General features: G+C 40.7%; 3 protein-coding genes across 4 annotated transcripts; 1 reads left to right on the forward strand and 2 right to left on the reverse strand.

Annotated features, from left to right (window-relative positions):
• Positions 1-35: 35 nt before the first annotated feature.
• LOC125225706 (myrosinase 1-like) lies at positions 36-15,149 on the reverse strand. Of its 2 annotated transcripts, none has more exons than XM_048129536.1 (10): positions 15,016-15,149; positions 9,854-9,907; positions 9,097-9,185; positions 8,489-8,681; positions 8,022-8,193; positions 3,677-3,884; positions 3,107-3,201; positions 2,469-2,771; positions 1,381-1,622; positions 36-188 (listed from the first exon to the last, which is right to left on the reverse strand). In XM_048129536.1, the coding sequence occupies exons 1-10, from the start codon at positions 15,060-15,062 to the stop codon at positions 56-58; spliced, it is 1,536 nt and encodes a 511-aa protein (XP_047985493.1). In that variant the 5' UTR covers positions 15,063-15,149; the 3' UTR covers positions 36-55. The 2 variants fall into 2 exon arrangements, with proteins under 2 accessions (XP_047985493.1, XP_047985494.1); XM_048129537.1 differs by having other exon boundaries at positions 15,008-15,059.
• A 645-nt stretch (positions 15,150-15,794) lies between these two features.
• Positions 15,795-20,327, reverse strand: LOC125225490 (hemolymph lipopolysaccharide-binding protein-like). The gene is made up of 6 exons (XM_048129231.1): positions 20,187-20,327; positions 19,811-19,924; positions 17,827-17,961; positions 17,104-17,292; positions 16,380-16,628; positions 15,795-16,098 (listed from the first exon to the last, which is right to left on the reverse strand). Exons 1-6 carry the CDS (start codon positions 20,242-20,244, stop codon positions 15,890-15,892), a joined length of 954 nt encoding a protein of 317 aa, XP_047985188.1. The 5' UTR covers positions 20,245-20,327; the 3' UTR covers positions 15,795-15,889.
• A 3,269-nt stretch (positions 20,328-23,596) lies between these two features.
• On the forward strand, positions 23,597-24,351 carry LOC125225301 (protein lethal(2)essential for life-like). The gene has a single exon (XM_048128944.1). The coding sequence runs from the start codon at positions 23,675-23,677 to the stop codon at positions 24,242-24,244; it is 570 nt and encodes a 189-aa protein (XP_047984901.1). The 5' UTR covers positions 23,597-23,674; the 3' UTR covers positions 24,245-24,351.
• Positions 24,352-24,694: the final 343 nt, after the last annotated feature.

Here is a 24,694-nt window from a genome sequence, read left to right on the forward strand (position 1 = left end):
CAATGCAAAGTATGGTATTTAATAAAACAATAGCGCAGTCTCGCATTCTGTACATTTAATATTTATAGTCGTGCTTGTCGGGCAAGCACCCAGTCTTGGCGACGGTGGCGTAGTAGTGCGCGGAGCGGCGCGCGGTCCGCGTTCGGTCCGGGCTCCTGTAGTCCACTTCGAATAGACCGAAACGCTCACTGGAATAACAATAACCACAACATTTTAAATTAAAAAAAAAAAACAAAAGACTGTGGACCGATTTCCATCTAACATGGCTTTGAACACTCCCGACTAATTCAGATTTCAAACAAAAAAAATCTAAATCGGTCCATCCGTTCGGGAGCTACGATGCCACAGACAAACAGACTTTACTGCATTTACTATAAGGTAATATGGTGATATTCATGACACATGGACGTATCAGTTCGCAAAATACTTAAAGAAAATGTATAACTTTTAATTAATTAAATATTGTTTACACTAACTATCATTGCAAATATTAACGTAATCAGAGTAAAGTTCAAGAACAGGATTACATTGAAATTTACGAGTAGATAACGACATTCGACCCGATGCCAACTTTGAGATAATGTTATATTTATATTTATCAAAAAGTTATATTTATATTTATAAAAATTACGTCATTTTCATAATTATCTGGTGGTATACTACAACTTGCGTTTTCGCGCGCTGGGGCCCATTTCTCAAAACTGAAAGTTACAAGTTACAAGCGGAAGTCTCTTTCCAACTTGTCATATTAGACATTGACAACCACTTGTAAATTGTAACTTGTAGCTTGTAGCTTCGAGAAATGGGCCTCTGGTCTGGGCGCGCACTGGGGACCGATTTTTGAATCTCACGGCGTTCGAATTCAGAAAATTGTCACCGAAATTGCCTACTTACTATTTTCAGTGACAATTTTCTGAATTCGAACGCCGTGAGATTCAAAAATCGGTCCCCTGGTCCCAAAAGAGAGAGCGAGCGATTTGAAGTTCATAGTTCGGCTACGAACTATTAACTCGCCCGCGCTATCATCGCGTCTCTTTTACTTACACGGGGGCGACTATCTTTTGTTCATTTTTACAGCCGATAGCTCATAGCTTACTCGCTTTCGGTGGGACCAGTGCCTATACATCAAACGCGACTTCTTTGACAGGCTTTGAATTTGAACTCTTGAAGAAGTTCTTATAAGCATATAATGTAAAATACGACCTCGGTCTCTTTAAACGTAGAGTGAGTGAATAGGCTATTACTGAATCGGTGAGCTCCATCTTAGACTCTGTCTTCACTTCCCAACAGGTGTGACTAGGGTCAATCGCCGATCAGTCCATAATAAAAAAAAAATGTCATAATGTCATGAGAATGGGAGAAAAATAAATAAATACTCACGAGAACCCTCTCATCCACTCAAAGTTGTCCAGCAACGACCAATGCGTGTACCCGACCACATCACAGCCGTCCTTATAAATCGCGGCATGCAGCGACCGCAGGTAGCTGTCGATGTAGTTAACCCTTTTAGCGTCGTCTAACCCTTTCTCGAGGGATACCCCGTTCTCTGTGACGACTACGAGCGGGTTGTTGTAGGTGTTCTTGATCCAGTTCAGGGTTTTTCGGAAGCCCCATGGTACAACCTGGAGAAAAATATCTAAGTTAAGGGTTTTTTATTTTTGATGGGAATTGGTGGAAGACAGATTGAAACAGCGATATGTGGAAAGGGAGGATGGGGACCTTTACCCCGCAGTAGGACACACAGAACTATATATTTATATAATTCTGTGGTATGGCACTTTATTGGGCTTTTATAAATAAATGTAATGATGAGGGTTCAAATGTCTACAGCCTCTACGTCATTTTCAGAAACAATTTTATGGCCAAAGTGTGTCACGATTTCGGGGGGTTGCTCTCCTGTCACACATTAAATTTGTTCGAAGTTATAAATAAGTGCGACAGAAAGGCATCTTGTCCAACGTCCAAGTCCTCACAGTCGCAGCAAGGTTGCGTCAATGAGGAGGCACACTCAAAGGTAATGACAGATGGCGCCACCCTATTAGTCCATTACACAGATAAAGAATTTCATACGTAAGAGCGAGAAGCTAATATTTGTTTTCTCTCTCTCACATATGAATGACAGTGACATGCCTAGACACTTGCACAGGCGCCGCCTGGCGGGATAAAATGTCAGTGTGCCTCCTCATTCCGTGGAAAAAAAACCTTCAAAGAGGAGATATTTCACGTACGTACGTTTAAGGGACCGGCCACATCAGTGCGTCGCGTGTCTCGGGGCGCGCAACGGACGTCCGCGCCACGCCACCTGGGGCGCGTCTTACGTCCTTCCTATACAAAATGTACTGAGGAGACGTTTTTTGAATTACACTCAGGTGGCGTGGCGCGGACGTCCGTTGCGCGCCCCGAGACACGCGACGCTTAAGTGGGAACGCTGGCTAATGTAGGAAATCATATGTTATTCTTAAACTCACCCTCAACCAAGTAGAATTACTCTTCGGCCACTTCGGGTTCACCGTCAACTTTACTCCCATATCATCGTCATAGCTCGGCTTCAAACTGATCTTCCCCGTCCCAGGCTTCACCAAGTTAGTTGTATAGTGATTGAGCCCCAGAAAGTCGTACGATCCTCGTATGTTGATGATTTCTGCTTCAGTGAAGGAAGGGAGCCGGGAACGAGCGAATTTCTGACGTCTGGAGATTGCGTCGATTCGTTGACGCATTATTGGGGGGTAGTCGCCTTGGGTGGAGAATATTGGGTGCGCGAACCAGCCAAACTGTGAAGGAAACAGGAACAATGGAAAACTACGTCTCAACCTGTCAATACTGCGATGGGTAAGTTGAATCAAGCGAGCCTAACTCGTGCTTCGCTATGAAAAATGTTTAAGTGTTGGAGGTACCATGAATGTTAAATTTCGAGGCTTCTGCCTGCCTGAGGGGTTATATACTGACTTACTTTTTCTTGTCAACTCCAGCACAAAGTTGCTATTTCAAAAATGTATGTCGCTACTTAATGTCATGAATTCTAATGCCTTTTTATACGGTAACGGAGAAGCGTGTAAAAGTTATTATTTATGAAAAGTTTATCAAAGGTAGGAATATTCTTACTAACCAGGAATTGTCTTGCAGTTTCAGCAGCAGTCTTGTCCGCAGCAGAAGGAGAGGCTGGCTCCATCCAGGGCATGTCCAGAGAGATTCCTACATAGCCTGGAAACAATTTTAAACAGACTTCATAATTTCATCTCTTCAAGACATATATGAGCAAGAAATTTGACCTAAATTTCAATAAATTACGGTAAGTCCATGGTAAGTCATTTAACTCAAGTTATTATACTTTTTATTGACACCTTTTAAGCTGACTGTTTAGGACTTGAACCCACTTCGGTAAACTTCTAGTGTTCTAGATTTTTTTTTTTAAAGTTCCTCGTTCGCGGATCCACGTTTCGACATACGAGCCATCAAAAATGTCAATTATAAATCCCAAAATGCTTCATACAGCTCTTCTCATTTCGTCCATTAAAGCCTTTTGATAACTTCATAAAAGTATTCCTAAATAAAAATATAAATATTCCTCAAGACCACTGGCGTAACCGCCGAGCTTGTCCCAACTATTATTGCAGAAGATTAGGACTTAGGGGTTTAGACTTGGGGGTGGTTAAACAGGGCCTATTTCTAAACTCACCTTGGCGATCCTTATCAAACTCTTCCTTGTACATTCTGTACACCATGCCATGTGCCCGCAGAACATTGTGGGCACACATATAGTCCTCAAGACCACTGGCGCGGCCGCCGGGCGCGTCCCCACCCCCATAGCCGTCGTGGCAGAAGGTCAGTGGTTCGTTGAAGGTTAACCAGGTCTTTACGCGGTCGCCAAAGGTTTGGAAGAGGACCTGGGGAAAAAATACTTTTTAAAATATGATAGTCTCAAAAAATCCAATGTTTTAACATTGTGAAATCCTTGGGCCTCTAACGCACTACTTGGTGAATGTGGTCGCACATTTACTGCTAATATTGTATACTTATGTCAGTCACTTTCTGAGAGCTCACGAACGTCGCTCTAATAACCAGAAACAGTCACCGTGACAGTTAAACAGTCGCCGTGATCGAAATTGGCCAGGACAGTATGATTTGATTTGATGACTTGGTTAAGTTTTAGATTTTTATATTAAAGTCTAGCGCCATCTACCGTCACCCTAAGACGTGTAAAAAAGGAAAGGCATGGAAAGATTTGCGAAGTCCGGCGTGGCTTCCGTAGCTCAATTGGTAAGAGCATTGCACGGATTGCAAAAATGGTGCGGGTTCAAGTCCCGCCGGAAGCGTAAATTTTTCCATTTTTTCCTTTAATATAAAAATGTTTAGAATCGTTAGCAGACGTTTCTGCTTAATAAAAATTAAGTTTTAGATGTTACCAAGATGTTACATGGTTAGAGATACTATAATATGTTATGAACACAGAAAACTGTCCCTGTAATTGTCAGCAGTCTACTCTACAGTGATAAAGTTCACGCCACTTCCTCAGCGCCCAAAAGTTTATTCAGTTACATTCCATCACTACAGAACAGGACAATAACATTTGCCTCCAGACCCCGTAGCCGAAAGGCATTTCTGCGACACGAGATGAAATCGAAACGCCGCTGAAAGGGTAGTCTGGCTCTGTCACGCCAATACGCAAGAGCGATAGAGATAGATAGCTACGAAAGAGATACTAGTGGCTCTGGGAGCTGTAGACCTTCGCGAAATGCTTAGAGAACGCAAAACTGAAAGCTAATTAGTGATTATCGCAGGCAAATCATGACCTCATGACAGCAACAGTTTCAAGCGACATACGAGTATACTCGTACGCTATAGGCACTCAACTCAAGCCCTTAACGGCAATTTCTGCATTTAACATATAAAAACTGTGGGGCTATCATGCTTGCACTTTTATCACTTATCAATGTGGATAACACATATGTCAATCTCACACTGACTAACTTGCCACAACGTGACGGATGCTTTATCCGCGTAGATAAGTGATAAAATGGCAAGCATCATAGTCCTGCCCTTGGTTTTGTTATCAACTTTTATTTTGTAATCGTGGCGACGCTAGCCCGCAAAGTGGGCTTTTCGCTTCTAAGCGTCACAAGAAAATCCTAACCTAACTTAGTTTGGATATTTAATAGGTCTTTCTTTTTTCGGGGGCTGGGCCCTTCAAGCCCCCCCCTTATTTTCACTCTTGTTCGTCGCAAGAAAACCTTAAACTAACTTATTTTTAATAGGTATTAAGTTGGTATTTCGTGGGGGATACCCCGAGCCCCCCGGGTGGGTGTTTCGCCGCAAGAAAACCCTAACTTCTTTTCAATACGTACAACGTTGGTATTTCTTTCTTCGCCCCTCGTCGTCCATTTTGGTTTATTTATCAATTTTCGATTTGTAAGCGTGTCGACGCTAGCCCGCGAAGTGGGTTGCCTATTTTCGCTTTTCAGGGTCACAAGAACACCCTAACCTTACTTAGTTTGGATACTTAATTGGTGTTTCTATTTTTCGGAGGGCTGCGCCCCCCGAGCCCCCCCTTATTTTCGATCTTAAACTTCGCAAGTAAACCCTAACCTAACTTATTTTCAATACGTACTACGTGGTATTTCTTTTTGGCGGGGGGCTTCGCCCCCCGAGCCCCCCTTGTGGATGCTTCGCCCCTCGTCGTCCATTTTGGTTTTGTTATCAATTTTCGATTTCTAAGGGTGTCGACGCTAGCCCGCGAACTGGGCTGCCTATTTTCGCTTTTCAGGGTCACAAAAAAACCCTAACCTTACTTAGTTTGGAAACTTAATTGGTCTTTCTATTTTGCGGGGGGCTGCGCCCCCCGAGCTTCCCTTATTTTCACTCTTAAGGGTCGTAAAAAAGACCCTAACCAAACTTATTTTCAATACGTACTACGTTGGCTTTTTGACGGTGGGCTTCGGCCCCGAGCCCTCTTGTGGGTGCTTCGCCCCTCGTCGTCCATTTTCGTTTAGTTATCAATTTTTGTGTTGTAAACGTGTCGACGCTAGCCCGCGAAGTGGGTTTCCTATTTTCGCTTTTAAGAGTCACAAGAAAACCCTAACCCAACTATTTTAAATACTACGATGCATCGCCAACTCACTAATTCAATCTACTTGAAAGTTGGCAGCACATAACACTTAAATTCGCACCGTGTAGTATAAACCACGGTGGTGCAGTGTCATTCAGGGTACATTTTTGCCCTGACGCTAGTCATATTTCTAGGTTCGATTCCCGGCAAATGCAAAACTTTTTGTATTTTTATTTTTATTATTTTTCGTCTTGTTGCCAACAGCTATCATAATTATGTTACGAAGTTTCACTTATGCCGCGCGGAGGGACTCCACTCTGTTTTCTTTAGTCAAACACAATTTTGTTGATTTTTCCGAGGTAAGTTTTTATCTTCTGTTTAACGCCATCTGTGAGAATATTGTGGCGTGACGTTGTAGGAGAGGCATCGTAATTATTTCAGCTCATCCTTTCTCTATCAAATTGGTTAGTATTTATTTTTGCCATCTTCGGCACTACATTTATTTATAAATAAAGATCGTTATCAGCGTGCTGTATTGGTGGCAGAGTATGGTTGACAAAAAAACAAATACACAAGTATTTAAAACACTACATATACTTAACAAATTATGAAATATATACATATTTATAATTACTTAGCCAAATTACATTGAATAAATAACTAAAATTTGTTCAACATATTTGGCTGTCAGTCGTTCACGTCGATTAGAAAAAATCCATTTTAAATAACTAAATGACCTTTCTACGTTGATAGAAGTTACAAGAAGGTTGTTATAAAATCTAGGTATTGTGTCATATCCATACTGTTAATGAAGATACTGGGATTATTCGTGCACTTTATTACACTCCTCCATGCTCGTCTTACTTCGTGCACTACTTTTGACTTGAACTACTTGAATAACAATTCTAGATAATTAGTCGTATCTAGAGTGCATTTGATTATTTGGATTTAAATAATATAATTACACTTTTCGTAATGTATTTTTATGGCATACATAATTAATGTCATTTGACGTATATTGTTTTAATAAAAATATAGGTGTAAAACCTAAGAAGGTAAGTATTTATTTTGTAGTTAAGAACAAAGTGAATATTTAAATGTATTTGTTTTTTTTTGCCAACCGTATCACTTGCCACGAAAAGTGCACCCTGATAACGATCTTTATTTATAAATAATACGTTTTTTTTGTACTTCAAAATTATTAAACACTGGATCATAAAAAATAAATATAAATAGTCTCGTTACATAATTAAATTTTACGAGAATCGGTTGAATAGAGGAAAATATACGGACATAAAAATGCAAATTTCGATCAACAAGCAAACAGGATTTTATTTTCTACTGAAAAAAAAATGATTATATGTATATAAAATGTATATATCGCTTAGTTGGTTAAAATATAATTATTAATATAAAATTCAAATGCAAAAAAAAATACAAAAATTATGGCACCTGGAGGATTCGAACGCAGAACTTGATGATTAGAAATTTGAAAAAAAAGCACGGTGAATTACCACTGAGCCACCCTAACACATACGTTGATTGGCGAAATTAAAATGCTTATTCTCATTCAAAATCACATATTTTTACATCTACCGTCTAAACCTGTGTTCTAAAACGTCTGATTTTTTTGCCAAGCACCCTATATACATGCATCTAAAAGACAAGACTTTTAAGATATCGATACGGCTAAAAGTTAAGGCGTGAGGCCCCATGACTCTGTCAATTTTAACAATTTCCAAAATCTGGGACGACAAAAAAATTTTATTGAGTCATAGAATCTGGTCACAAAATTTCACGCGAATCGGTTGGGAAATGCGAGCTGTAGAGCGAGACATCCGGACATACAAAAGCAAATTGCTTGAGTTAAAACGTAGCCCTTGCTTCGCTGCGGTCAATTATCGTGAGCGTTTCGTGAGCGGTTGTGCATTAACGTAAGCTTGGAGCCATTAAAGCACCTATTACTGGTTTTATATACCCTGGCATAGTCAACGAAGTAGTCAGCCATGATGGGATTGGTCCAGCCTCCGAGATCCTGGAGAGACTGCGGGAGGTCCCAGTGGTACATGGTCACTAGGGCTCCAATCTTGTTTCCCTCCAATTCGTCGAGGAGCTCGTTGTAGTAGCGTACGCCATCCTCGTTGATTTTGCTGCGAGAAAACAAAATTATTAGCTGTGGGTGCACTGGGTGCTGGACTGCAGGTATTGCTCAGATACTCTTACTCTTTCCTAAAGATGTATTCAGTAGAACAAAAACAACCCGTAGAACTAAATGCTCTGGGTCCAGATCCTGGTCCTGGGACGTCCTCTTTGAGTTTGTGGTCATAATCTGCCGACATGTTCACATTGTGCTGGTCTTAGACCACCTATGGGTGGCTATGGGTCTATTCCCTGCATACCTATCTCTCATTATTGCTAAGAAATTTATTAGTCAAAAATATTTACTTATTGAATCCTTCCGGCAGAATCCTCGGCCAGGAGATAGAGAACCGGTAAAACTGAACGCCCAGGGTTCTCATCAATTGGACGTCTTCTTTGGCCTTGTGGTAGGAATCTGTGGCCACGTCGGCATTCTCGTGGTCGTAGACCCACTCCGGGTGGGTGTGGGTGTAGCGGTCCCAGATGCTCTCACTCTTGCCTAGAAATATACAATATTTACAATTAATATTCTATTTTGGGTCACTGTACGAAAGGCCTCCAGTATGTTTGCCGGTCAGTAAGTAAAGGATTAACCTACAAGGTCCTACTGCGGAGGTTTCGTTAAATACCAGAATAGACCTCCAGTTAGAATGGGAGGCTGACATCAAAAACATGTTTTTGACGGCGTATCAGCCCTCTTAGCTAATTTGAGATTTGAGCCTGTTTCGAGGCCATGTGACCTGGTGGTAGATGATATCGACAGGGGTATAGAGGTATATCATGTCTGGTGGAAGGATAGAATTTGTCAAAACGAGCAGCGGGAATCGAAGTATTCGCAACAAAGCTACGTTCTGGCCATCTAATGTTTATGAAATCATCTACAGGAGAGAAGAATAGAAAAGTAAATGAAGTACCTGAAGCGTTCCATCCGCCTTCGATCTGATAGGCTGCGGTGGCCACTCCGAACGCAAAACTTCGGTTGGAGAAGCAAAGCTGCGCGGGACTGCATGAAGAAAATAGATTCGTTAAAAAATATTGTAAATAGGATACTTAGTTAAAAATAATTGTACACTTCGTATATCATAATACATATTGTCTTTGGACGTTTCGGTTAGCGAACAGTAGTCAGGCCAAGATATAGCCTGGGGGCCGATTTTTGAGTCTCACGGCGTTCGAATTCAGAAAATTGTCACTGAAAATAATACAGGCATAGGCAAGCGCGGATCCAGCTTCGTGCCCAGGGGGGGGTCACGTGATAAAGGCCCAGGCCCCCCCGGGGGGTCACGTGGTCTATTTGTATGGCCAGCCTAGGCTCCAGGGGGGGGGTCATGACCCCCATGACCCCCCCCCCTGGATCCGCGCATGGGCATAGGCAATTCACCGTTTTCAACCGGTATTTTAGTGACAGTGAGACTCAAAAATCAGCCCCTTGGCAAAAAAAAGAGTAGAATTTTGCATGTGGCAACTATTGCGCACTGCGATAACAGTAAGTGTTGCTATGATAAAAAATTCACTTCTACCTACTCCTTTTGTCAGGTTGTAAGTTGACTACGATATTGATAGCCCTGCCTCCTCAAGGGTTAAGCGAACGTCATAATTGCAATGGGCTGACTCTAGTTACTCCAAAGTTGGGAAACGTAGACTATGTGTTAAGTATAGTAGTTTACTTACTTATAGCTTATAATGTTCTCGCCTTTCTGCAGTCTAACGAGCTCACCTGGATTCCTGGACAAAGCAGATTGAACACCTTTATTTTTCATACGAGAGTAAAGTTACAAGATATGCTTGGTTAATATACTCAATAATCTTGGAAGTCAAGCCTGTAGCCACTAAATAATTATAATGATTATTGTGATACTAAGTTAAGATATGTATGTATATATCATATAAAGTACCTGTTTGCCATTTTGGAGGAAATATGATGCTTGTTTACTCATAAGGGATCATCCATAAATTACGTCACACTAAAAACATGATTTTTGACCCCTCCCCCCCTCCTTGTCACAGCTGGTCACATTTGTTAGACTCCCCCCTCCCTAGTGTGACGTCACATATTTTGCAAATTTACACGTAGAAATTATTGAATGAAAACAGCGGTTTGAAATCAATCTTATTTCCATTTATGTCCTTATACTTCATCGTATCCACATAGAAAACATCCATGACTCAGGAACAAATATCTGTGCTCATCACACAAATAAATGCCCTTACCGGGATTCGAACCCAGGACCGCGGCTTAGCAGACAGGGTCACTACCGACTGAGCCAGACCGTCGTCAAAATTGTTTGATGTTTTACAGTTAATATTTTCCATGTGTTGGTGTGTGTATGTGACAAATTTATTTAACCTAATACGTGCCTTGAACACACCGAAACGCTCAAGATTCCATATTCTGAATCGGTCGACATAACAATTGGTATCTTATATAGACCGTCAACCAAATCTTGTCACTAGAAAAAGGCTGCCGCCAATTTGCCAATTTGAAAAATCGCGGGCTAGCAACACTAATAGTTTTGAAAATTGGTGGAAATTCGCGTGTCATTTGTATCTTATCTGTGGAAATCTTCAACCTACCAAAAAGAGAAATGACTAGCACATATCCGTCCCTTTTTAATACATTATCTAATTCGTAAGGAAGGAGGGAGCCCCTTGAAAAAAAATATCTGTGGCTGTTCGACGTGCATTGCTGGTTTTTGTTCGTTTCATAGGGATACCATACTTTAGTTTGATGTACATTGCTACTGCCAAAATTTGGTTGACAGGCTATATTTAATTTTATAACCAGATGCAAAGTCGAAAACACGTGATAGTCTAGGCCATTTAGGACATTTTTAGCTATATGTACATGGCTTAGGCTTGCCACAGACAGTCTTAAAAATTCATAATCTTAAAAAAGATTTGTATGCAAACTGATAGTTCAAACTGACACTGACAGATCTGTCAGTGTCAGTTTGCATACAAGTCTTTTTTAAGATTATGAATTTTTAAGACTGTCTGTTGCCGGCCTTAGACAAATTTATTTTATGGTATACGATAGACATTTTACAACACAAAATAAAACCAAAACAGTTACCTACAGTAACAAGAGTACGCTTATCGATTTAGTCTGAAATTTTGGAGTTTTCACTGAGAGGTTTAAAAAAAAACGACGAATCAAGTTTTGTCCAAGACATTTATAGCTGAAGAATGCTCCTAATGGCCTAGACTATCGCCTAATTTCGGCTTTTCATCCGGTTACCGAACATCCTGTATTTGTATATGTTTATGAGGTTTTCATAAAGTAACAGTTTAAAGTTCGTGGTTTAACCCTTAGAATATGATAGATTTTTGAAATGTGACGTCACGAAATTTAGGACACCTCCCTCCCCCTTGTCACACATTGTCACACTTCGTCGACCCCCTCCCTCTCCCCTAATGTGAGACGTAATTAATGGATAATCCCTAATACATTTTCGTGGAGATTGCACATTTGGTGGATGCTAATCTGTGCAGACCCCATGCTTTTTCATTTTTGACCAAAACTTTTCTTGCTCTACATAGTGTACATACAATTAAGAGCAACTAATCATTAGTAAATATGTATAGGTACCTACAAAGTTATGATGTCTGTCTACAAGTGCATATTTACATACAGGTTCGTCTCACTTTTAGGTACAAAATGTCCTCACTTAACGAAAGAGAAAGTCGATACGGTAAAAGATTCTGTGTCACGAGAACAGGACCAGGAGGCCGATTTTTGAATCTCGTTCAATAATATCTCCACTACTAGCGATTTAAATTCTACTAACAGAATCGAAAACTAGTGGTCATTACCATTAGTTTTAAAATTTCTAGCGGTCCTTTTTCAAAAATAGCATTACTTCGTTTTCCACAGACTTTCGAACGGCGAATTCGTGCGTTCGAAATTCAAAAATCGATCCCCAGAATGTACAGTCAACCAATTGGAACCCTAGGCCACTCTACAACCATGTCAAAATGACAAGCAGTAAGAGATTTCTTACAATCTGATTTATAACGTCACTGTGACATAGTTCTACAGTGGCCTACGGTTCCAATTGGTTGACTGTACATAGTCAGAACTTCAGAGTCAGTACTTTTATAGACCTAAATAATTTTGAATAAATGCAACCGATATACACGACAAATTATGACTGAAAGGGTCCTTAAAAATTTGGGATGCCGAAAATTACATAAAAGCTCATGGTACTGTGTGCGTAGCCGAATGCACAAACGCTCACTATAATATCTCTTTCATATTCTCTATCTATCTCTATCGCTCTTGCGGATTGGCGCGACAGATCCAGACTACATGACCTGACCTGAACCTTTAGCACAACTTGCCTTGTCGCGCGCGAGTCCATACCTACATCAAGCGCGACTTCAAGTATGGACTTCGCGCGCAAGGCAAGTTGTGCTAGAGCGGCTGGTCAGAGTATTCAGAGTAGACCATGCATTACGTCACAGGTTACGGTTATAGTAATTAGTTAATAGTAGTGGTTATGGCATCGCAATCATTAATGATAAGGTCTTTGACCTTGACTTGCTGTCTGCAGTCTTACTTAAAGAGGGATCTCCTTAACTCCATCTGTTATAGTATATGTAGTATAGAACTTATAAATCGCGTCATTCATGAATTTCATGATAGCATTGATAGCGCGCCTTTAAAAAGCTATAATTATTGCTTGTATATCGTCGCCTAGCACCTATAGTACAAGCTTTGCTTTGTTTAGGCACAGTATAATAAAGAGTACCTACTATCGTACAGTATAGCCACTCCCGCTCCGCGCTGAAAGCCGCCCACCCGTCTCGGCTACCTCACAATTACCGCCTGTCAAAAACGCGAACAGTCGACCTGTCATATTATTTCACTAATAGAAGCATGGCACGCGTTCACCTACACGAGCTTATAGACTGTGTGTTAGGAGCGCGCCTCTTTCATATATTTGATCGCCACTCGCCAGTGTCCGAGGTGTGGTTTGGGGCTAGGTTGTTCTGAAGGTGAATAATGATATTTATTATTAACTGTGAATATGCATGACGATACGAAACAAGGCACGCTCGTCATCAATGGCTAGCATGGCATGATGCGTAGGTAGGTATCATCATCCTCCTTGCGTTGTCTCGGCATTTGCCGCGGCTCATGGGAGCCTGGGGTCCGCTGTGACAACTAATCCCAAGATTTTTCATAGGCACTAGTTTTATGAAAGCGACTGCCATCTGTCCTTCCAACCCAAAGGGTAACTAGGCCTTATTAGAATTAGTCCGGTTTCCTTACGATGTCTTTCTTCACCGAAAACCGACTGGCAAATATCAAATGACATTTCGCACATATAAAAAATTCTGAAAAACTCATTGGTACGAGCCGGGGTTCGAACCCGCGCCCTCCCGATTTAAAGTCGCACGCTCTTACCGCTAGGCCACCAGCGCTTATAATTATTCAATATTTAAATCAGCCCTTGACTGAGGTCGTGACCAAGGAAATTGTATGACGATAAACACAAGTCAAAACAACATAGGACCAATGTATTTCTTATTCAGTTTACAAAGTACACCATCGTTACGTCACAGGGTCATCAGTAGCGTCCAGCTTATCAATTGTATCGGTTATGGCATCCCGGTCAGTAATTGGGTCATTGACCTTGACTTCCACAGCTCCGCACCCCTCGGTAATTCCGTCCGTTATGTGTTCTAGGTGCACGAGAAAATGCAAGTAAGAACCTTTTAGGTAAGTACTTAATTGAATTTAAAAGAATAAAACGCAACGCAATATTCAACTTTTTTATGGGAGACGATCGGACGGTGTAAAGAGCGTTTTAGGGAAAACACAGAACGCCAGTCGGCCTAGATGTTGATGGAAGGTTGCTATGGATGCGGATCTGCTCGAGATTCAGGCTGAAAACTGGAGAGAAACTGCACAGGATCGGAGGAAGTGGCGAGAATAGGTATGTCAAGACACACTTTGGGATACGTAATACTAGAAGTACATTACTGCAGACAACAAAAACTCTTAATAAATTATACCTCTATTAGTCATAGGTGAAAACAGCATTAAAATCCGTTTAGTAGTTTTTCGTTGAGTTTTTGAGTTTATCGCGAACACACATACACATACACACAAACAAACACACACACATAAGACACTTTGTTTTACAACTAGTTTTATAAAGTGTACCTAGTGACAGTGATTATATTGTTCACAAGGGCCGAGATGGATGCTTATTTATATTTTATAATATCTATATAAGTATGTATATCGTCGCCTAGCACCCATACTACAAGCTTTGCTTAGTTTGGGGCTAGGTTTGATCTGTGTAAGGTGTCCCCCAATATTTATTTATTATTTATTTATTTATTTGAACCTAAAACCTCCCGCTTTGTAAGCATAATCATCACTAAAGCTAGACCGGTCGTAACTGATATTATTTTTATCACTAAACAATTGCAGTCGTTATAAGCGGAATCAGGAGTTAAACTATCAGAATGCAAATTATTAAGTGCAACCCAGTTCAGTTTGAAAGCAAACCTAGCTCTCAAGAGCCAAAATCTATCACTTTCCCTTCACATATTAGACAATAATCCACTTTGAACGCATGGAAAACGAAGAGCACTCTGTAGAATCCATTCGGAGGACACCTGCAGGACTAGCATATGATTAGCGCGAGATTATGTCGTCTAGAGATAGACTACCGGTTCATGTCATTAATACAATTTAGAAAAAAAGTCGTATCATCTATGTCGTGGCGAGATTTTGTCACGCGAATCATGCGGTAGCCCTGCCATAAGACTATGGACACAACTATGGATGAAAAGTAAATACACTAATATATTCTCACCCGATCCAAATGACCGCCAAACTGAGTAACACAGCGTATCGCGACATGTCTGTCCGTCCCTGCGTCCGGCCGATCAGTGAACGCTGGACGATAACTTATGACATTGCTTACAATAACAACCCTATATTACGGTCAACAGAAGTACTTACTTAGTTGTGCGAAAAAAGATATTGGAATGATTTTAATCCCAGTAGGAAAAGGCGTAATAACTTCGGGTATGTATTCTATACTGTACACGTATGTTTTGTGTGTCATGATTTTCTGCACAGTAGGCGCATCTTGTGTCAGATTTGCACTCCGGTGCCCGGTGACCAAATCCGAAGCATTTAAAGCATTGAAGGACAGGTGGACAGGAGAGGACAGGATCGACAGCCGTCACCGATTGGTATCCTATTCTGACCTTTTGTCCAGTCATGACGGCCCAGACTTCTGGGCTGACATCCACGATTACATTTTTAATTGACTCGTTTCGGCCTTTACTGTCCGCACAAACTTTATAGTTCTGTTCTCTTCCGCAATGCCCTCTAAGAGTCTTGTGTTCTGCTTTTTCATACTGTTTCATACTGGGTATGTATGTATTCATAGTGCATGTCGAAAAGTTACAGTAGTGGGCAAAGTAGTTGTTTATGTCAAAACTTCAAAAGGCCATATGTACAAGTACTGTAAAACGTCGTGTGACATACGTGCGAAGAGGGAACTCGTAACTCGTGTCGATCGAGTCGAATTTCTTCTAGTCCACACTTGTATCTTAGTTATAAGTTAAAAAAAAAAACTACATATAATTTTTATGATAATCAATATATTCATTAAAGTTCGTTAAGCTTACAGAAAATTGACATGTGTGAACGATTTCACACGTTCGATTTCATTCCAATCAAACCATGTTGAGAGTAAGTTCGCGTTTGTTGTCTGTGTTAGTTACAGGATTTCGTGGGTCTGCTTCACAGATAAATGCGCAAGTTTTTTGGCAAAAGTAGTCGTCTAGCAAGCCATCAACGCCGTACATGGCCCCACACAGAGTATCTTGATTTTCCGGCTGCCCTGGATGCCACAGGTTGAAGCCAGCATCCTTCAGAGTTTGTCCTGAAAATTGTAAACTTCGTAAAAATACCAATCACAAGTAGTCAATGTACATAAATGCTACGTAAGTACGCATGCACTACAAGTCTCAGTTAAATCTGTAAAGACCTGCCATCATTTATTTTATATCGCGACCATACTTGCCTGCCTGCAATTATTATGAAGCTGACCTTTAATTTTCCTATAAGTAGTCCTTAAAAAAATTTTATGAGAAAATCTATTAGTTTTAGTAAATCAAAAAAAATATATACGTTTGTGACGAAACGCATCGATTCAGAACTTACCATGTATAGTCATCCATGTCTTATGGTCTCCCAAGTCGGTAAAACCAACAAATATAACCTCATAAAGAGGTTCATCCAGACTGGCGTTGACTTTAGCGTACATTTCCTGGAAGACCCGAGACTCAACCTCACTGTTGATGACTGCTAAGTGCGAGTTCTCATCCGAGCACGTGGCAAAGGCTTCAGACCAGTTCTTGGGTTCTATATGAAACTTGTAGCAGCGCTTGGTTCGGGACTCATATTTATAACCTGCAAAACAAGCAAGCATCGTGTCTTCAGAAACATCCCCCAAGACTCTCCAGGCCTAATACACCGTCTCGTCCGATCCATAGCTTCTATTAAATTCCAATCCATGTGGTACCAGGAACCTTGGCCACTGGCATAATCGTTCACGATCCCGTATTCGTGTGACAGAGCCAGTTGAGAATTATTGTACCCTTGGTTACAGCCCTCAGGTAGTGTGGTAGTATCGACGCCAACACCAACGGAATTTCACGAGAAACCAAGCCAGCAAACAAAACATGCATCTATTATCATCATGAAAGTAGGACTTAAACCCTCTCCAAAATGTAAATTATAAGTAGATGCGGCAATTTTTCTCTCAAACCACATGCGAGATTCAATTTAAGTAAGAAGAATATTTGAGGCACGGCGAGCATACCTAGTATGGTCATTGTCGTCATCATTTCTTAAGCTAGTACATATAAAATATTAGGATTTGTACCTTTATCATCTGTTCCACAGTCTACAGCGGTAGGTGTCTTCCTTGTAAAGCAGACAAAAAGCAGAGCATCCAAACAGCTACCGCGAGTCATTTCGGTATCATCTTGTGTGAGATATAAGCAGTTTTCAGTTCGACTAGCGTTTAATGGCTCCTCTTGCACCGATACTGCCATGCTGGACAATGGAGTGCCTGAAACAGAATAAGAACTCAAGAATACCCATTTCACAAATTGTTTCTACCTACTTTGTTTAATGAAAACCTCGTTTAAGAATACTTTTGGATGTATACCTTAATTGAACCTTTTCATTCCGTACCGTGTTCAGATTATTGTAATACTGGGGTAAATCAGTGCCGGTGAGCATGCATTTTTGTCTCAGGTGGGTATTCTCTGACCACGTTTCAAGCGCTTTCACTTTGACTTCCATGACAGCATTATCCCTCCCGTAAGACGAGCATGATTTTTCATCCTTTCTGGTAGAAATCGGTGACTTCCAAATTTAATTACGCTTACGGGATTCGTGCGCTGTACGTTTGAAATACTCGGAGAAATACCCAGGCAATGCCGCTTGGCATTATTGTTCGTTTGGTCAACAAAGGTGATGGTGCCTCCCAAGAAGAGGAGGGATAAGGTAGATTTCAACTAGGGCAAGTTGCTAGGAGCAGAATGAATAGAAGGGTAGATGAGAAGCTGATGCTATATTTTTTGGGATATGGCGTACGTACCTTCAATAGAGTAATAGTGTCCAGTGGCGAAAGTGTCATGTACTCCTGTATTTACTTTCATAGTCTTGGATTTGCTCATTAAATTACGGATTGCTTGTTCTAAAGCATCGTTCTCGGGTGAGGCAAGTACAGCACCTGTGAAGAAAATATTTGAATATGAATTTTCTCAGATTTTTATTCAGACTTAACTTCCTAAGTATAACCCCTCTATGCAAAGAAAATTACACTCGCATTGTAAGAAAAAGCATTTAAAACATTTTATTAAATCAAACGCTTCATATAACTTCATTTTTTTAGCATTAGAGAGAACGTAAAAGCACGAAGCTCGAGGTCTTTTATATGAGGCACTTTTGGCACAACTATCACTCATCAACTGTCAGTATCTTAAACAGACATTTTAATAAACTACTCTATTGTTTTCTACACTAAATAAAATTATAAAACGGTGTTAGATATTTATATATAAATAATACTTACAATTATACATTTAATTTGAAAGTATTTTTTTAGTCTGTATTATTTATACAATTTCCTAATTCAGTTCTGGAAAGGTTGCATATTAAAAAACCTAAAGAAGCAGACATTTGAAACTACCGGTTCATTTTATGAGCTGTCAATGTTGTTAATATTATTTTTCTACTCCCGTACTGTTATTCGTGAGTTACAAGGTCTTGCATAGAACTTTAAAACCCTACATAAAAGATGTCAGGACAAGTCTATCTAGTCTGATACCCTGAAAACATTTAGTAGCAGTCGCACGATATAGCTGTTACAGTTCAGTAAATACATTGCTACCAACTTAACAAACCAATTCGCAGAGTCGAGACTCCTTCGTTTTCTGCTGCGTTCATTGGCGACGCGTCGAATCGCATTCAAATGTAGAACTCGATTCAACTCGGCTCGATTCGTCTTAGTGGCCAGGCTTCAAAGAACCATACCATAGACAGTTTTTAGGGTTCCGTAGTCAACTAGGAACCCATTATAGTTTCGCCATGTCTGTCTGTCCGTCCGTCCGTCCGTCCGTACGTCCGTCCGCGGATAATCTCAGTAACCGTAAGCACTAGAAAGCTGAAATTTGGTACCAATATGTATATCAATCACGCCAATAAAGTGCAAAAATAAAAAATGGAAAAAATGTTTTATTAGGGTACCCCCCCATACATGTAAAGTGGGGGCTGATATTTTTTTTCATTCCAATCCCAACGTGTGATATATTGTTGGATAGGTATTTAAAAATGAATAAGGGTTTACTTAGATCGTTTTTTGATAATATTAATATTTACGGAAATAATCGCTACTAAAGGAAAAAAAAAGTGCGTCCCCCCCCCCTCTAACTTTTGAACCATATGTTTAAAAAATATAAAAAAAAATCACAAAAGTAGAACTTTATAAAGACATTCTAGGAAAATTATTTTGAGCTTGATAGGTTCAGTAGTTTTTGAGAAAAATACGAAAAACTACGGAACCCTACACTGAGCGTGGCCCGACACGCTCTTGGCCGGTTTTATTTTCATGTTTGCACTCAAACTGCATATTCAAAATGGTAGGCGGTCCACCTAGATAACTAAGATGACTGAAAGTAGGTATTTGTTGAATTTATAATTTTCTTTAAAAATAAGTGCTTGGTCGTAGAAAAAGTATTGTATGCAACGGTGTTTAACTGAGTCAAAAAATGCTCGTGGCGTCTTTATTAACAATTTTCGGCTTCGCCTCAAATTGTTACCCACGCCACTCACCTTTTTTGACCTCTTTTAACCACCAGTTGCATAAAATACTATTATTTATATATACATATTAGGTACGTCATTTGGTGTAACTATTAACGTATAGAATTTCATGATACGAGCACTTATATTATTACTGTATTATTAATATTCTATGTAGTCCAAGATAGGTTGACGACGACTGCTCCTTTGTTTACCAAATTTCTAATTCTAAAAAAAGAGGATAGTATTGTGAAATTGACTCGTTGAGCTACGTTTACCTTCTTGTGCGCAAGTCAGCCGCGCATCTCTCCATGTAGCGCGGTCCAGATGCAGTTTTAGCCAGCCGCCCGTCTTGGGGTAGTAAACGTAGTCGCGTTGCTCCGGGTTCGCCTCTGCAAACAGATAAATCGGTTTAGCCCATGGTTGATTGTTAGGGCCCATTTAGACGGTACGAGAACTAGCATACGAGTTTTATTACATTGCGGTATTTGATGGCTGTGCAAAATTGTATGTAACCTCAACTGCCCGCAATGTAACTAAAATCGCATGCGAGTTCGCGCGCATGCGAGTTCAGGCCTTAGAGAGCGGCTCCTAGCATTACGCCATTTGTACTTATTTGTGTTAATTAAATTGTCCAGGCAGATAATCACTTACCTATGAAACTGATGGTAATCAGCAGTGGACCAAAAACTAGGTAAAACATCTTTCCCATCGTATTTCACTGGTCGAAAACGTATGATATTTTTTACGATCAGCACCACTATTTATATTGCTAAGATGTAATACGAGTACACCCCGCGCCTGTTAAACGGCCACATCTCAAAAATTTACATTTGTGAGATTATTGCAGATTTGGATTCAGAATCATTCAATGGGCAAAAATAAAAAAAGTCGCCTTTTTGGGAGATGCATTATGGCCACAAGCCACATCTTCACAAAAATCGTTCACTTTTGAATTGGGGCCGTATTGTACAAACTTATGAATGTACGAATGTACGAAATAGAGGGCTCTCGTCGGTCACATTACTAAATATCTCCAGAACTACTTATTGCGCCGTTTTCACATTAGGTATCCGATCCGATATCGGATCGCGGAAGGATTTCCATAGAAAAAATCCAAGATGGCGCCTGTAATGTATGGGATATCTGTCCGACATCCGATATCGGATCGGATAATGTGAAAACGCACTTATGCTATCGATTTAAAATGTCGAATGTTAACCTCTACTCTAACAATGTTTATAATTAACAAATTGAAAGTAGGTACAACTTACCTACCTATTATTTTATTTGTGATTTTTTTGAGATGTTGCCTTTTAACAGACACGGGATGAACTATGGTCTGTTTTGTTATTGGTTAGGTCCTATCTGACGTATTTTTTCCAGATAAGTAATAGAGTTTATATTGGAAAGGCCCATCATATCACAAAAGTTCGCAAGGTTAAATAAAATAAGACCATGTTTAATGTATGTTGTACCTAGTAACATACTACACATATACATACATAAACTCATACCAGCATTCCAAAAAAGGCTAAGCAGAGCACATGATACCGCTCACTCTCTTTATCACCACTCGTTTCGAACTTCCTCTTCTCCGCATTTGTATCGTCATATTCTGTTTAAATGGTCACTTACCAATAAATCTGATGGATGTATCAGCAATGAACATAAAAATAGAAGACATATTCCTGACATGGGCGACATGACTGATGATCTATAGCGAAAGATACTTTAACGACGTGTCTTGCGTGGGCGACGGTCGCGCGACCGTCGCCGTCGCGTCTCATACTTCCATATCGATAAGGTTTGATTTCGTATGCGTCGCATCGCCATCGCGCGACCATCGCGCGACCGTCGCCCACGCAAGCCACGGCGTAATGTTTGCTGAACAATAATTTACTTTACGCTCCATAGTATGTGTATCTAGAGTAGGTACACATACTATGGAGCGAGCCATTCACAATGACCCGCGAATTTGCTTTTAAATGCTTGACAATACGAACTAAGGCACGCGTCATCGTTAAAAGCACGATTTATAAAGAAACCTAAGACTTTATATAGCAGACTCAGCATAGGAATGTGCAATACAGTTCTTGGAAAATAATGATAGGTATACCCAAGTACATACTTAGAAAATAACTGATTAGGAATAGATATATTATTAGCATTTTTTTTACCTTTTTTTAATTATAAATGGGCTTACTCTTGACCACAGACTAGCCAAAGGCAAAGACGTGGCCTACGATGGAGTGAGCTCGCCCAGAAGATGCCTGTTCACTCTTGATTTGAAGGTTGCCGGGTTAATGAGCTCGGAAATATAGCCGCCGGCAAGGAATTCCACTCCTTATTGGCAGTGCGCATAAGAAAAGAAGAAGCAAAGCGCTTCGTGCGGATTCCTAAAAGTGGCGACACCGCAGACCCACATTCCAGATGGCCCCTTTATATAGCCCTCGCCTCTGCGCTTGCCTTAACCGGCCGGCCAGAGTGGATTCGCCAGACCGACTCCAGATTGAAAGGGTAAACTGCCTGTCGATCGGAACACCGGGAACCAAGCTACCGCAGACTCCCCTCTCGACAACCTCGCAGCCACTCTCACGCTCCGCGCACACGGATGCAACAGTTGCACGGCGACATTTTTTGTCTCTGTCGCGCGTCCTAGGAGTGACGACAGAGACAAAAAATGTCGCCGTGCAACTGTTGCATCCGTGTGCGCGGGCCCTCAAGTGTTGATCTGTTGTCGCACTGTGCGTGCGGCCTTTTTGCAGGGCCCACTCAATGAGTTGGCGAGTTTTGAAATTTTGAGACTGATTGTCACGGCTGATGTTAGCTAGTCTCCTCCCATACATCGAGATATATCCAGTCCATCCAACATTCAAATCCACAGCCGTCTGTGAGTGGCAGACACCTTTCCTCGTCATCATTCATTTGCCCTTTTCCCATTATTTGATGGGGTCGGCGCAGTATACCTAATAGATGTTTCCTCATAAGGAAATATTAAGCTGGCGTAGTATGTACACTTTTTATCTGGGATCAATAGTTCATGAAATATGTAGGGGAAAAGATGGACAATAATAGTACATTGTGCAACAAGGGGAGGAAGTTGAATAATACTAACGAGAGTAAGTTGGCTTGCCGGAGCGATTTAAAGACTCGAGTTAGAGTTCCCTACAATTATACCAAAATTCGCTTATACACGAATTATTTCCGATGAGGTAGGCTTCGTTGAGTGTGCTAATCATCAGACCCCGACAGTTTGTAAGCCTCATAAGGGTGATTAATGAAATTAGATAGGTACTTAATGTGATCTGTCACAGATATCATCCATATACAGTCTGCAGCAGAAGTTCCGTAGCGGGCAAGGTGTTCACAATGATCCTAACACGCTCTTATTGTCTTAAAAATAAGATCGTGTCAAGTTCATTTTGAACACCTTGCCCGCTACGCAACTTCTGCTGCTGACTGTACGTGTACACAGAAGCAGTCGCACCATAACCAAAATGTCCATAAATAACCTAACCACAAAATTAAAATTTTGAAAAACCCCCGACCGCGCAATAGTGGACCGATTTTCATGAAACATGGCATGGTTAAGAGCACTCCCGAGCTTTCAAACAAAAAAAAACTAAATCTAAATCGGTTCATCCGTTCCGGTGCTACGATGCCACAGACAGACACGTCAAACGTATAACACCCCGTCGTTTTTGCGTCGGGGTTAAAAAATAACCCAAACAAATGTAACGGTGGCGCCAATACGAATTTGCGAGCAACATCTGCAACTTTATTGATCAGTCGAGCAGAAGCCAGACAGAACTTTCTAAAATAGTTATGTAGTTTATAATGTAGTTTCGCTATTCAACACGAGATGGCGTAAAACTCAAACAATTACGGCAACAAGCGACCAAATCGAGATGGCGCGTATGTACACAAGCGTCCTATACTTGTCTTGAATATTCTCGATGCGGCTGGATATAGACCTTGCACTTGAACCTTCTAGCACTTTCCGGGCGAGTCAACTAGGTGGCGCTGTTGTGCGGCACCTATAAATACGGTGGACCGCCGACTAGCCGCCAGTATGTAAACTGAAAAGCGCAAGTGCGAATTTGAGAAGATAACAAAGTAAACAAAACCGTCTAGTCGAAATGTCTATCATTCCGCATTTTTACGACTGGGAGCGGCCTCTTCGTAGGATGGAGAGGGATTTCTTCAGATCGGACCCTTACATTGACTTCCCCTATGGATCTATGGCGCCACGAAACTTCTTTGACCCTGAGTACTTCTTTAAACCCTGGAATAATATGCTACGACCATTCGAACAGTTGATGAAGCCTATGGAGCAGTTATCCTCAGCCATGAATCAATTGGCGTTGTGCGACGGCTCGATCACTTCGGATAACAAGAAATTCCAAATCAGTGTTGATGTTCAGCATTTCAAACCCGAGGAAATAAGCGTCAAAGTGATCGACAAACATGTTATTGTGGAAGGTAAACACGAGGAAAACCAAGATCAACACGGCTATGTATCCAGGCAGTTTGTAAGGAGATACGCCTTGCCCGAAGGATGTTTGCCAGACACAGTGCAGTCCAACCTGTCATCTGATGGTGTTCTGACGGTCACAGCTCCAAAAGTGTTAGCGTTGCCATCTACCGGGGAAAGGATCGTGCCAATAGCTCACACGGGACCCGTGCAGAAGCAAATTGGATTTCAGTAGGTGCATAGTGTTTCCAAAATGTGATTATTTTCTAAGACTGAATTATTTGAAAGTGTAAATTTAACCGCCTTTATTTTTGTTGTAAAATAAATAATTAAGAAATTAAATTATTGTGTTTGCATTATTCACCTTTCTCGTTATTAAGACATAGTTAATAGATCACTTATATAGGACCAACAATAAACCTGTATCGCGTTTTCAGAATATTTTTTATGATATCGATTAATAATTAAGAAAATGTACCTCGGAGGGCGATTTTTGAATCTCGCATACGGGATTTTGTCACTAAAATACCGGTTGAAAACGACTTACCTATTATTTTCAGTGACAAATTTTCTGAATTCGAACGCGTGAGACTCAAAAATCGGCCCGCTGAATTGTGAAAATTAAGCAGTTTGAGGTAATATTTACTAATCACCTAACTTACTTTCTATACATCTCGCTCGTACA

Source organism: Leguminivora glycinivorella, chromosome 4 (genome assembly GCF_023078275.1).
Source record: "Leguminivora glycinivorella isolate SPB_JAAS2020 chromosome 4, LegGlyc_1.1, whole genome shotgun sequence".
Classification (NCBI taxonomy): Eukaryota; Metazoa; Arthropoda; class Insecta; order Lepidoptera; family Tortricidae; genus Leguminivora; species Leguminivora glycinivorella.